This window comes from Rattus rattus, chromosome 9 (genome assembly GCF_011064425.1).
Source record: "Rattus rattus isolate New Zealand chromosome 9, Rrattus_CSIRO_v1, whole genome shotgun sequence".
Lineage (NCBI taxonomy): Eukaryota > Metazoa > Chordata > Mammalia > Rodentia > Muridae > Rattus > Rattus rattus.
Window position 1 is genome coordinate 69337784 of NC_046162.1, and position 12928 is coordinate 69350711.

Sequence of the window (12928 nt, forward strand, 5' to 3'; positions counted from 1 at the left end):
AAGGTGTTTTCTTAGCATAGGGGAGCCACTGTCAGAAACAAAAAAAATGCTTAAACCAGCCAAACACTATAATCCATAGGGTTATCAATTCCACCCTAAAAAAAAAAAACACAAAAAACAAAAAACAAAAAAACAAACAAACAAAAAAAAAACATGGTTTGGCTTCTAGCTGAACACAGAGGAGCATCCGTTTTGCCGGAGTCTGCACAAGCAAGTCAGATTCTAATAGGGTACTGTACAAGCCCCTGCTGCCCTGGTAGAAATCACCCAGAGGTTTGTCCACAGCAAAGCATTACTCAGCACAACTCAGACTCGGTGGGCATGGGCGCACCTGCGCACTGGAGTGTTTGAAAGCCCCCATGGGAGGCTCCAACACTACCAAGACCCGGAACCACTACTCTAGCCAGTGAAAGTTCCGTGCCCCTACCCTAAACGCGAAAATCCCTTTGAAAATAGCTCTAAAAGATTGCAGAGATGGTTCCGTCCATACAGGGCTTGGTGTGAGAGAATGAAAACCCGAGTTCAATGCCCCAGAACCCACATAAAGCTGCAGAAAGTACTGGATGTGAAGGTACACCTGGGTTTCCAGCACGGGAAGGTGCAGACGGGAGGGTCTGGAAAGCTTTCTGACCAAACAGCCTGATTGGTGAGCTTCAAGAAGGTGAGAGAGCCTGTCTCAAAGGTGCTGGAGAGCCAGAGATGACACCCAGGGTTGTCCTAAGGCCTCCAGAGACCTGGGCACGGTGGCCTATGCAGGTAAGTTAATGTATTTCGATGTAGCCTGCACGTGGCGAGGCCCTTTCTCAAAGGAAACAAAAATAAAATCAAAACAAAACAAAATAAAATAACCAAGATGAAGAAGTGCAGCTCAGAGATAGAATGTTTGCCAAGAACGTGTTCTTTCCTTAAGAGGAAACAGACTAGTTCAGCAGAAGACTATTTTTACTTTACAGGGTTCAGAGTTAAGTAGGAAGGTGCCCTTTCTGTGCCCAAAGAGAAGTATTTTCAGCATCCAGGGCATGGGATTAATCTTGAGGTTACAAACAAATCTTTTTTTAAAAAAAGTTTCCAGTTTTCTATGAGTTTATATTATCTCTGGGTTTAATCACTTCCAGAGAATGCTTCCCTGCACCTTCTCCTCCTCCTTCCCTTCCCCTGACCCCTAAAAACCATTACTAAAGAAGGAATTTTAAAATTACCCAAATGCCCTGGTTATCTAACCCCCCACACACACACAAATAAAAGAACAACCTGGAGTCTCCCACTCCCTCTCTTCCCCGTGCCTTCTCTCACCCCCAGGGCCTCCTTCATCCCAGCCTGGGAGGGGCTGTCCCCGCGCGCCCTGCTGGATGAATAGTCCCTGAGTCCAGCAATACCAATTGCAAAGGCAGGCAGTTCATGGCTAAGGGGGCTTCAGCAAAGCCCCAAGAGACTTGATTCCTCTTAAGAAATGCTGGGGATAGTGGAAGACATTTGAGGTTGAAAGCCACGCGTGCTCTGGTGCCTGGGGTATAAAGGGGAAATCCCTTCCGCATATCGGACGCTGCTGCCGATTCCTGACAGGAATCCCAAGGGGCAGAGCCTCTGGGAAGAAAAGGAGTTTCGGCACAGACGAGCGTCTTCACAGTCCTCGTCCCCTGAACTTATTTCCCACACATTTATTGAGCCTCCGTTAAATTCCAGACACCCCATTAAACCATGGTGCCCCAACTATCACCTTATTCCTGCCAATGAAAATGCTCAGAGCTGGAGAGATGTCTGTCCGTGAAGTGCGTGCACACTGTACAAGCATGAGACCCTGAGTTCGATCCCCAGCACCCACGTAATAAGCGGCAGCACACATCTGAAATCCCAGCGCTAGGACCAGAAGAAAGATGGATCTTTGAAGTCCATAGCCCAGTCTAGCCTAACAGGCAAGTTCCAGGCCAATGGGAGATCCTGCCACTAAAACAGGTAGACAGTACATGAGAAACAACACCCAAAACTGACCAGGATCTTCCACATGCACGCATACATGTGCAGGCACACTCAGAATGCAAGCTCAAATTTTCTGTTTGGCTCTGTACCTCATTTTTAAATTGAGTTATTTGGGTGTTTTGTGTCTAATTTCTTGAGTTCTTTATATGTTTTAGGTATTAACCCCCTGTCAGTGGTAGGGTTGATGATCTTTTTCTTATCCTGTAGGCTGTCATTTTATCCTATTTGACAGTGTCCTTTGCCTTACAGAAGTTTTCTAGTTTCGTGAGGTCCCATTTATTAATTAATTCAGGGGGTCCCACTTATTAATCGATCTCAATGCCTGAGCTATGGGTGTTCACTTTAGGAAGTTGTCTCCTATAGCAACGAGTTCACGGTTATTTCCACTTTCTGTTCTTAGCTTTAGTGGATCTGGTTTTCTGTTGAGGTCTTTGATCCACTTGGGCTTGAGTTTTGTGCAGGGTGATAAACATGGATCTATTTGTATTCTTCTACATGCAGACATCCAGTTAGACCAACACAATTTGTTGAAGATGCGCTCCCTTTTGCATTGTATGGTTTTGGTGTCTTCGTCAAAAATCAAGTGACCACAGGTGTGTGGGTTTCTTGTTTATTTTCATGTGAAGGTGAGAATGTTCTATCTCTACAAAGAATTGCGTTGAAATGTTGATGGGAATTTCGTTGAATCTGTAGATTGCTTTGGGCAAGAAGGCCATTTTTCACTGACCTAAGAGCATGGAATAGCTTTCCACCTTCTGATACCTTCTTCAGTTCCTTTGTCCAGAGACCTGAAGTCCTTGTCATTCAGGTCTTTCACTTGCTTGCTTGGAATTACACCAATATATTTCTACGTTATTTCTGGCTATTGTGAAAGGTGTTGTTTCCCTAACTTCTTTCTCGGCTGGTTTATCGTTTGTATAAAGGAGTGCTACTGATTTCTTTGAGTTCATTTTGTATCCAGTCACTTTGCCGGTGTTATTTTTTAACTGTGGGAGTGCTCTGATAGAATTTTTAAGATTGCTTTTGTATATTATCATCCACAAGTAGCAAGACTATAATGCCTTCATTTCCAATTTGTATCCCCTTGATCTCCTTCAGTTGTCTTATTGCTCCAGGTAGTGGTTCAAATACTACATTGAACAGAAAGGAAGGGAGTGCTTTGTCTTGACCCTTACTTTAGTGGAGTTGCTTTAAGTTTCTCTCCATTTATCTTGATGTTGACTCTCAGCTTGCTGTTTATTGATTGCCTTTACTGTGTTTAGGTATGTGTCTTGTATCCCTGATCTCTCTAAGACTTAACACGAAGGGGTGTTGTATTTTGTAAAAGGCTTTCTCAGCGTCTAAGGAGATGATCCTGTGGGGTTTTTTTTTCCTTTCAGTTTCTTCATATGATGGATTACATTGGTGGATTTTTCATATATTGAACCTCCTGGCATTCCTGGGATGGACCCTACTTGATCACGGTGGATGATGTCGTTGATGTGTTCTTGTATTCAGTTTGTGAATATTTCATTGAGTTTTTTTTTGCATCAATTTTTATAAGGAAAATTGGTCTGAAATTCTCTTTCTCTTTTGGGTCTTTGTGTGGTTCTAGGTACCAGGGTGAGTGTGGCTTCCTGGGATGGGTTTGGCAGTTTTCCTTACTTCTTTCTCTGTTTTTAATCCTTTGAGAAATGCAAGGCTTCCACTCAGCCTGAAGGAGGGATTGAAGAAGCACAGGGCACACGGCACACAGCAGCCCTGGCTCTCTACAACAGCAGCTATATCTAAAGAGCAGCAGTGGTGGCCCCAACAGAGGAAACCTCCAGAGAAAGCCTCGGGGATGCCACAGCCTTGTTACCCATTGGTGGTCGTGCGTGGGCGGATGACTAACCCCCTCCCACATCCTCGGGAGGTAGAGCACACCTAGGAAATTTTCACGGATCCCCGAAAGCTGGCCAGCATGAGAAGGGGCGATTAAGGAGTGTGACAATGGAATCATTTACTCTAGAAATTAGGGCCCTTTATTACATTTTATATAAAGGAGCCTTGAGGCTAGAGAGATGGCTCAGTACGTAAGGTGTTTGCTTCACCAACATGAGGACTTGAGTATGGATTCCAAGCACTCGTGAAAATAAAAAGCAGGCACAGCAGCGTGCAGTACAAGTCCTGGGGATCAAACTTGTGTCACGATTGCACAGCGAGCCCTTTCCTGACAGAGCCATCTCCCAAAGCCCAACCAAAGCTATTTATGTGCTCCAATAGACATGCTTTATATCTGAAAACACATGCAGTCTACAAATCCTAAAGTATTTAGCATCTGGCCTTTGAGGAGAAAGTGTATCAGCCTCTGTTAAGGGAGGAGAACTCTTGATCCGCGCAGCGAAATGGAGGGTTTGCACAATGGACTCCTTAATTGACCCGATTAAACAACCAGGCAGGAGCCCTAATGATATTTCTCCACTCAGTTAAATCCCCACAGTGAGGATCCACTCGACTCACAGAGCTGCAGCAGAGCAAATTCCCGATAACACACGTTCTCACAGCTTCCACAAGGCGTCCCTGAGCAACACGTAGGAATTTCGCAGCACTTTTATTAGCCAGTTCTCTATTTTATTTAGTTGTATTTTATTTCATTCTCTGGAAGGAAAATACAAATATTAAAAGGAAGCTTAATAGCTTGGCTAAAGGATGTGGTCCTTTTAGTCCAATAATGGCTACCTCACAGTAGAGATGTCAAGTCTACAGTGGCTGTTCAGTTCATGAGGAAGACTGTCTCAGCAGTTCTCAAAAGGGCTCAGAAGCCCTAGAGGGCTCCTGGTCTTACATCAGAATCCTAAAGAAATCGGTTCTAATATCAGTGAAGGAATGTCCCCAGACATCTTCCTGTTTGAAAACCATCTGATCAAGAAAATCCCTCACTCACCATAGTGCCAAGTGATTTCAGTTTTGTCAGATCAGCCCCCATGCATCACCCCCATGGCTTCCATTCCCTGCTCTTGGTGGAGAGTGTATTGTGTTCTCCTGCTATGCCTTGCGGTCAGACACCGAAAAAGTAACCCCGTTCATTATAGCAAAGAAGCAAGCATCACATCGGGGAATCCTGGAATACATCCCCTCTCTTCCTGCTCCTTGGAAACAGATTGGAGGTTGCCAACCCCTCTGAGTCCTATGAATCTCTCTCTAATCCCCTTAGGAGCGAGTGACACCAAAGCTGCAGAACAAGGTTGCGAATTGTCCCCTCTGACAACAATGAGCTTCCGAAAATACGACCCCCCGAGCCCTCTTTCTTCTCCTTACCCGCTACAGACTGAGAAGATAAGTTCCCACAAACGGGTGAGTTGAGAGCATGACGAGCCGTGACTGGATGGGTGGAGGACCAGAGGGACAGGATTCCCACCCGGACCCTGTCACCCGCCTGCCATTGTTTAAGATTAGAAAGAGAAGTGTGAAAATACACTGTAAGCCTCACTCGGGGAGTGACCAAAAGAAGACACTCTCCAGTGTGCGCAGTTCTCCGAGGTTCCTGGAGACATTTCGCACCTCGGGATGCCTCCGTTGTCCCTCCATGCCCCGAATGTCTACTGCGCATGTGTAGACCACAGAAGATGGTCTTTACCTCTTGACGCTCCAGAAACCCTTTTTTCTTTCCCACCATTGACGGGCTAAACCACCGTCTTCCCCACAGGTAATAGGTTCCTTTCACTTTGTGGGAAACGTGTTCCTCCAACACTTTTTTTGAATTTTTGAGTTTTTGAATTTTTATTCCTATTACAGACACTTTAAAAATCCAGAAAATCCAAATCCAGCTGTTCACATGGGTGACAGATTTCTGTGGGGAAATTTCCTAGATGGTCTGCAAGCCATGCAGGTGGAGGACACTACTTGGGGCAGGCTCTGTTAGTTTTAAAACAAAATCCCAATCTTTTGATTTTACCACGTGAAGACTCAGGAGCCAGATGCTGGGGGAAAGCCTGCTAGCTCAGAGAGGCAGAGAAAGCACCCAGCTGACCTTCCTCCTCAACCAAAGTCCCAGAAGGACAAAGTTCCTTCTCCACACTGTCTTAAAAATCCTTCAAACTGAATGTCTCTCCTTTCTACTTCCTGTGCGTCTCTCTTATCTGTCCCCATGACTTCCTCTTACTCTATGGATTTTTCCTATGTTCGCTCCCTGTCAACTGGTTGCTTGCTCCGCCTCTTGATTTATGGTTGACTTTATTTAATCTTGTTTACAATGAACAGAAAGCTCCTGAATTAAAGGTGTGTGCTATGGTGACACCACGCCACAACTAGAAACAAGTTTTTCCAGTTTACAATCTCAGGGTTCACAGCATGGTCAGATACCCTGTAACAAGGTTCAAATAGAGACATGAGCAGTAAGTTGCATAGGGAGAGAGAGCCTTTGAGAGAATGCTGTGTGTGGTGGTTTGTATATGCTTGGCCCAGGGAGTGGCACTATTTGGAGGTGTGGCCATGTTGGAGAAGGTATGGCCACGTTGGAGTAGGTGTGTCCCTGTGGGCGTGGGCTTTAATATCCTAGTCCTAGCTGTCTGGAAGCCAGTGTTCTGCTAGCAGCCTTCAGATGAAGATGTAGAACTCTCAGTTCCTCCTGCACCGTGCCTGCCTGGATGCTGCCATGCTATTGCCTTAATGATAATGGATTGAACCTCTGAGCCTGTAAGCCAGCCCCAATTAAATATTGTCCTTAATTAATTAATTAATTAGGAGTTGCTTTGGTCATGGTATCTGTTCACAGCAACAACACCCTAAGACACTGTGGGAGTACTGAGGAAAGCTAGCTTGGTTAAAAGTTTAGAGCAACCCCCAGTGGAGGTGATAAGTTATTGGAAGCCAAAGTCAGGGTCTTAGAAGATGAATTTGAGTAAGGGAGAAGGCCAGAGAACAATGGAAGCTGAGGATGGCTGGGATGCAAGCAGAAAAGACATAAACTTAGGACCTGTACTAAAAATACAATGATGGTGAATGACGATGGAGGAGGAGGATGATGATACTGGTGATGAGGATGATGGTGGTGATGCTGAGTCTTCTAAAGAAAGGCAACACAACAAAGGGGGAGAAACAGCAGAGGTGGACATGGAGGGAGATGGAAGGACCACTCGTTGTTCACTGCAGAGAGAGCTTTATGGGAGGTCAGCTCCGGTCAGATCTGATGAGGTTGGTCTTGGTCCATCGGAGGTCTGTCGCCAGCAAGCCACAGATCGTCGTGGTAAACCCTGAAAGGGCCTTCCTTTGAAAGAGCAGCTACCCTGAAACTACATCCACATGTTTAAAACTGAGGGCAGAGGAGGTGACAGGACCTAGAAAAGCCCCTCCTTCCGCCCTGCTAGGTCAGTTCTTTCATGTGGGAAGGGAAAGGTTGGATCCCTGAGATCCGATTGGCCACTCCCTTTCTGCTGTCCTTTTAGTCAGTGGTAGAAGAAACAAAACCTGGTCTTATTTTCTGATATGTGGGAGACAGGATGTGGTTTAACTCCCTCACTGGGACCAAGTTCCTGTGGTGATGCCTTGTTAGAATGAGGGAGGGGAGTGAACGTGATTGTTGGGGGGAGGGCGGCAATGGGGGAGGATGGGGAGGGAACACCCATAAAGAAGGGAGGAGGAGGATTGGGGGATGTTTGCCTGGAAACCAGGAAAGGAATAACACTCGAAATGTAAATAAGAAATACTCAAGTTAGTAAAAAAAAAAAAAATGAGGGAGGGGAAAAAAGCTCAGTTGTCAGCAGCCCAAAGCCATCAGCCACCAATCGCAATTACTGGCCATATTCCTGGCTCTGTGGAAACAAACAAGGATCAGACTGTGGAGAGAGGCGGTAATTTCCAGGTCTCCTCCACTAAGAAGGGAGCCAAGCATTCCTGGAAAAAGTCTACCAGTGAGGAGTCTAAGATGCTCTCCCGCTGGGCACACATGAGCAGATCGTGAGGTGGAGCTCCTTGTACAAAACGACTTGCGTTGTCCAGGAAGGATTTGGGACCTGTTGACAGTCTGAAGGGGCAAGGTAAGAAGAGAGAAACCACCCGAGGGTCATATGGTCGGAAACAAGAAAAACCACGGTGACAAAGCATACTAGTTATTTTTCTAATTGCTGCGAGGAAATGCCAGATACAAGCGACTGGCAGAGGGGAGGGTTTATTTTGGTTCATGGTTTAAAGGGATGGTCGACCATGGGCGGGAAATCCTTATGGCAAGAGCAGGAAGCAATGGTGCTTCTTTGACACATTGCCTTCTGTTCAGTCCAGGACCCCAATCTACAGGACGGTGTCACCCACATCTATGGTGGGTGTTCTTACTTCGCTTCATCTAACCCAGAAAATGCCTCATGGATAGGCCCGGGATTTGTTGCCATGGTGATGCAGCACCAGGATGTGTGTGTGTTGTGTGTGTGTGTGTGTGTGTGTGTGTGTGTGTGTGTGTGTGTGTGTGTGCAATGCTATCACCAGCTTCTCACATGAGTGCCAGGACCCAGAGTCAGAGCAGACATTTTACTGACTGAGCCCAACTTGTTGCTCTTCATCTAAATTATGCCACAGCAAAGGGCATAAATAACCTTGGCCAACAGTCCCCATGGAGCTGAGTGAAAAGGTCAAGGTCCCGTAGTGAATCCGCACTATTTCAGCTGAAACTCAGCCTGTGCTCTGGCTGTCAGTGCATTGGTGCTAGACTCCTGTCTTAGGGTTTCACTGCTGTGATCAGACACCATGACCAAAGCAAGTCTTATGAGGACAGTAATTTTATTGGGGCTGGCTTACGGATTCAAAGTCTCAGTCAAGTATCATCAAGGTGGGAGCATGGCAGCATCCAGGCAGGCATGGTGCAGGAGGAGCTGACAGTTCTACATCTTCATCTGGAGGCTGCTAGAAGAAGACTGGCTCCCAGGCAGCTAGGATGAGGGGTTTAAAGCCCACACCCACAGTGACACACCTACTCCAACAGGGCCACACATTCTAATAGTGCCCTTCCCTGGCCCAAGCATATACACACCATCACAACTCCCATCAGCAGGTGGCATGGTCCTTCCTCTGTCTCTCAGGATAGCAGAAGGCAAAAGCCAATGAAAGCTCATCTCATTGACGAGAGGCATGAGCAAGATCTGCCTGCTGCAGAGTACGTCTTGTCTTACAATGCACCCATGCTAACTGGTCCTTTGCAGGCACGTATGGTCCGTCTGCCCCAGCAGGGCCCTTTCCGGCACCTTATGGACCTGAAGACAGAGAAGAGGCTGGCAGGGTGGAAGGAACGCCGTAGCCGATTTGGTGACATCAACATGCACAAGTGCTATCAGTTCGGGCAGGTCTTCTCGCCTTTCCAGGCTCTGGCCACCACAGTAAGTGTCAGATACAGTCCTTGGGGGCACCAGGGCCAAACTCAGTTCTTCTTCCTTTTCCGAAGTGTATTAGTCAGTTTGGGACCCAATAGTGCCGAGTAACAAAATAGGGTTAAAAACTAAACTCCATAACTCGGTATCTTTGAATGGCAAGCATCTATTCTCCAGACTCATCATCTACAGAGAACATATACGTCTGCCACTTTTGCTCACCACCAGCTCACAGAAGAGGGGGTTTGAAGATCTGACATTCATCCTCCCATCTGCCACTATAAGTAGTCTCTCATGTCATATGGGACAATGACCTGTTGGAGGAGTTCAGGGGATGCTTAGAAGGCAACGGCTACAGCTTTGATGTTCAGAGATGAGGTCATTTCAAGGGAAGAGCTCTACTGGGAAGGAGAGGGAGTTGGTATACATTCCTATGGTCTGAAAATTTGAGTGTGTCTACTTGGAAAGACTGATTAAAAATATAGATTCTGGGGGCTGTGGCGATGACTCAACGGGATGTGCAGGCATAAGGGCCTGAGTTCAAGTCCCCAGGCATCTACATAAAAAGCTGAGTATGGCCATGGCCCTGTTCATCCCTGCAATCATAGCGCTATGGGGGTGGCAAGGGCAGAAACTGCAGGATCCCTAGGATTTCATGGATGTCAGTCTAGTTATGGGTTCAGTGAGAGACCATGTCTCGAGAGAATAAGGCAAGGAATGATAGATCAGAACATATACCACTCTCTTCCGGCTTCTATGTACCCATGGGTGCATGCACATGCACATGTGCGCGCGCGCGCGCGCGCGCGCACACACACACACACACACACACACACACACACAGTGATTCTGCATACTGCCTTTGACCCTTATTGATGAGTCAGCACATCCCAAATTTGCCCCTGCCATGGCACACACAGAAAATTATACATCTTGAAAGGTACAATGGGTATCTAATGGGTACCCATTAGAAGGATAGCTAACAGGGTTAAACAAATAGAACCCTGAACATGGAAGAGATAGGATGTCAACTGCGACTAGACACAGCCCTCCAATGGGTGCTGGAGGCTGCTGTTGCACCTCTGTACTGATGTTTATCTGAAATCGGAAATTAGATATACTAATAATGCCTAAACCTTTCTCAGAGCAACAAGATGAGAAGTTTGGGGTTGGATCCCAGATGTCCCATCTGCCTGTCTGAAAACTCTATAGATGAAGTCGCCAACCCATCCTTAGTTTTCCAAGACCGACTTTCACATTTGTCCCTGCAGTTTCCAACTTTTAACACGTGAAGTCTTGAGTCTCCGAAGACTCTGAGGTCCTTGTTCTAAAACCAAATATCCCAGCTCCTTTGGACCAGAGCAAATCAGATGGTTTGTCGTACTAACCACATTCCCATGTGAAGCTGAATTTAAAAATTACCACTCTCTGATCTTTCTGGAAACTAGCCAGATTTCCTCTTCTGTCCGCTGACCAATATTCTTCAGACACTCTGCTTGTGTCCAGGCCCAAACCCAAGAATGGAAGTCCAAACCCCCCAAGGAGCTTCTGTTCTTACAGGAACACACTGCCATGAACCAAAGTCATACAGTCATGATAAATGGTGAATGAGAAGAGGCATAAACTGATTACTCAGAAGGAGCTAAGAGTCGCCCACATTGGCATGAGGTCTTGTTGCAGAACAAGCCCCTACAAATGGATACCTTCTCTATGGGAAGAGACTGTCTCCCATGTGCTAGAAGGAACAGGGCCTGTGCGTTAAGTTATTAACTCATGTCATGTTGTGGTTCTGTTACCGTGACAAAACATTCTTTATCAAGAAACAACGAAAGGAAGAAAGAGTTTATTCGCACTTATGTCTTTAGAGGGATAGAGTCCATGATGGCAGTGGGGAGGGTGCTACAGCATAATGGCAACAGGAAGCTCGCTGGTGATGTTTTCTACACACAGGAAGCAGGAGAGAACAGGAAGTGGAGTGAGGCCAAAAACTCTCAAAACCCACCTCCCCTCAGTACTTCCTCCAGCAAGGCTCCACATCCTAAAAGTTCCACCTCTCCAAACAGCATCACTGGGGGGGGGGCTGAATGTTTAAATACATAAGCCTATGGGGGCCATTTCTCATTTAAGCTACCACACAGGTTTAGCACTGAAGACTGTGCGAACACTTAATTCTCACACACTCGGTCAAATGAGCAGCACACTCACTCTCCCCATAGGACGTAAAGCTAGAAAAACAGATTGCTTATCTGCAACTGTTAGCATTCCACAGCGAAGCCAGGATTTGAACCTGGGAAGGTGTAGCAAGGCACTCCCATTAACAGCTCCCTTTGGAGATACTGACAGGCGCTCTCAACCCCCCACGCTCCCTCTCACCACAGTTCTTCTCTACTTCACAGGAGATGCGAAGGTTGGTGCTACCCAGAGACTTGCCCATGAGTTCTCACAGGCGGAGAATAAATACTTCATCCCTCAGTGACATGAATCTCCAGGATTTACCCCTGTCTCCAAAAGAGCTGGCCTCGGGAAAGGATGATAGCCATCGTGAAAAAGACAAGCCAGTGAGCCACATTAAAAAGCCTTTATTCCCCCCGATAGTCAAAGCAACGAAATATAACGACATGAAATAAGGTTGCAGAACCGTACTGTGGTCCCTCTCTGCGAGATCTGACGTGAAAACAGAGAGCGCCCGGGCATCTGAGACTGTTGACCCAGCTTCACCTATGACCGTGTTTATACACTCTAAGAAATGACCATATCACGCCCCGTGTGGATGCTCTGGCACAGACTGACCATTAGGATGTGTAAGAGACAAAGCCGGACCCAAATCCTCAATGACGCTTTCCTCAGAAGCCTGAAACATTAGGGGAATCAGGCTGTCATTCCGTGCACCAGAATTCCAACATTGCTTACCTGCTGCTCCTGGGATATTAGATGGCCATCTTGGGTTTAGTTCCTCACAAAGAGGCTAATCACAGTGTATTACACTATGGGGGAGGGTCAAGAGAGAGAGGGGAGAGAGAGAGAGGAGGATGAGATGGGAGAGAGGAGAGAGAGGAGAGAGAGAGACAGACAGAGACAGAGATAGAAAGACCTCAGTTCAAAGAATGTTCCTCCTTTGCTGGAATGGGGTGTCTCATCTCTACCCTAATTATAAAGGAAGCTAATACAAATCATATTGGGAATGTACTGGGAGACAAGATCTAGTATCAGAAAAAGAAAGAACGGGGTTGGGGATTTAGCTCAGTGGTAGAGCGCTTGCCTAGCAAGCGCAAGGCCCTGGGTTCAGTCCCCAGCTCCCAAAAAAAAACGAAAAAAAAAAGAAAGAAAGAAAGAAAGAACACAGCTGATGGGAAAGCAATTAAGATCTAGGACATTTAGTGGCTTATAAATCAGATCGTGACAAGAAGAAATGTCTAAGATGAATGAAAGCAAACCTTTTTATAATTTATAAACACTGGGGCTAACGCTGCTCTCCTAAATGCACTCTTCCACCCTAAATAGCTTCCGTTTTCTTTGGATGTTTAAAAGCAATATGCGCTCATCATTTTTTTTTTAAAAAAAAAGTTATTTTTAAAAATGATTACCACGGATCTCAGTCTTTGAAGAGCATGTGTGCTCGCACCTTAAGCTTTCAGATC

The 12928-nt window shown here is 46.2% G+C and overlaps 1 protein-coding gene across 1 annotated transcript; it reads left to right on the top strand.

Moving 5' to 3' along the window:
• Nucleotides 1-5158: 5158 nt before the first annotated feature.
• Nucleotides 5159-11923, top strand: LOC116910586. The gene is made up of 3 exons (XM_032914508.1): nt 5159-5292; nt 9126-9299; nt 11687-11923. Exons 1-3 carry the CDS (start codon nt 5209-5211, stop codon nt 11915-11917), a joined length of 489 nt encoding a protein of 162 aa, XP_032770399.1. The 5' UTR covers nt 5159-5208; the 3' UTR covers nt 11918-11923.
• Nucleotides 11924-12928: the final 1005 nt, after the last annotated feature.

Excerpts from the sequence above, each read along its gene's own strand:
- LOC116910586 (XM_032914508.1), top strand. The coding sequence starts at position 5,209 with ATGAGCTTCCGAAAATACGACCCCCCGAGCCCTCTTTCTTCTCCTTAC. Across the intron at positions 5,293-9,125 it reads AGATAAGTTCCCACAAACGG|GCACGTATGGTCCGTCTGCC; the intron begins GTGAGTTGAGAG and ends GGTCCTTTGCAG. Across the intron at positions 9,300-11,686 it reads TCCAGGCTCTGGCCACCACA|GAGATGCGAAGGTTGGTGCT; the intron begins GTAAGTGTCAGA and ends TCTACTTCACAG.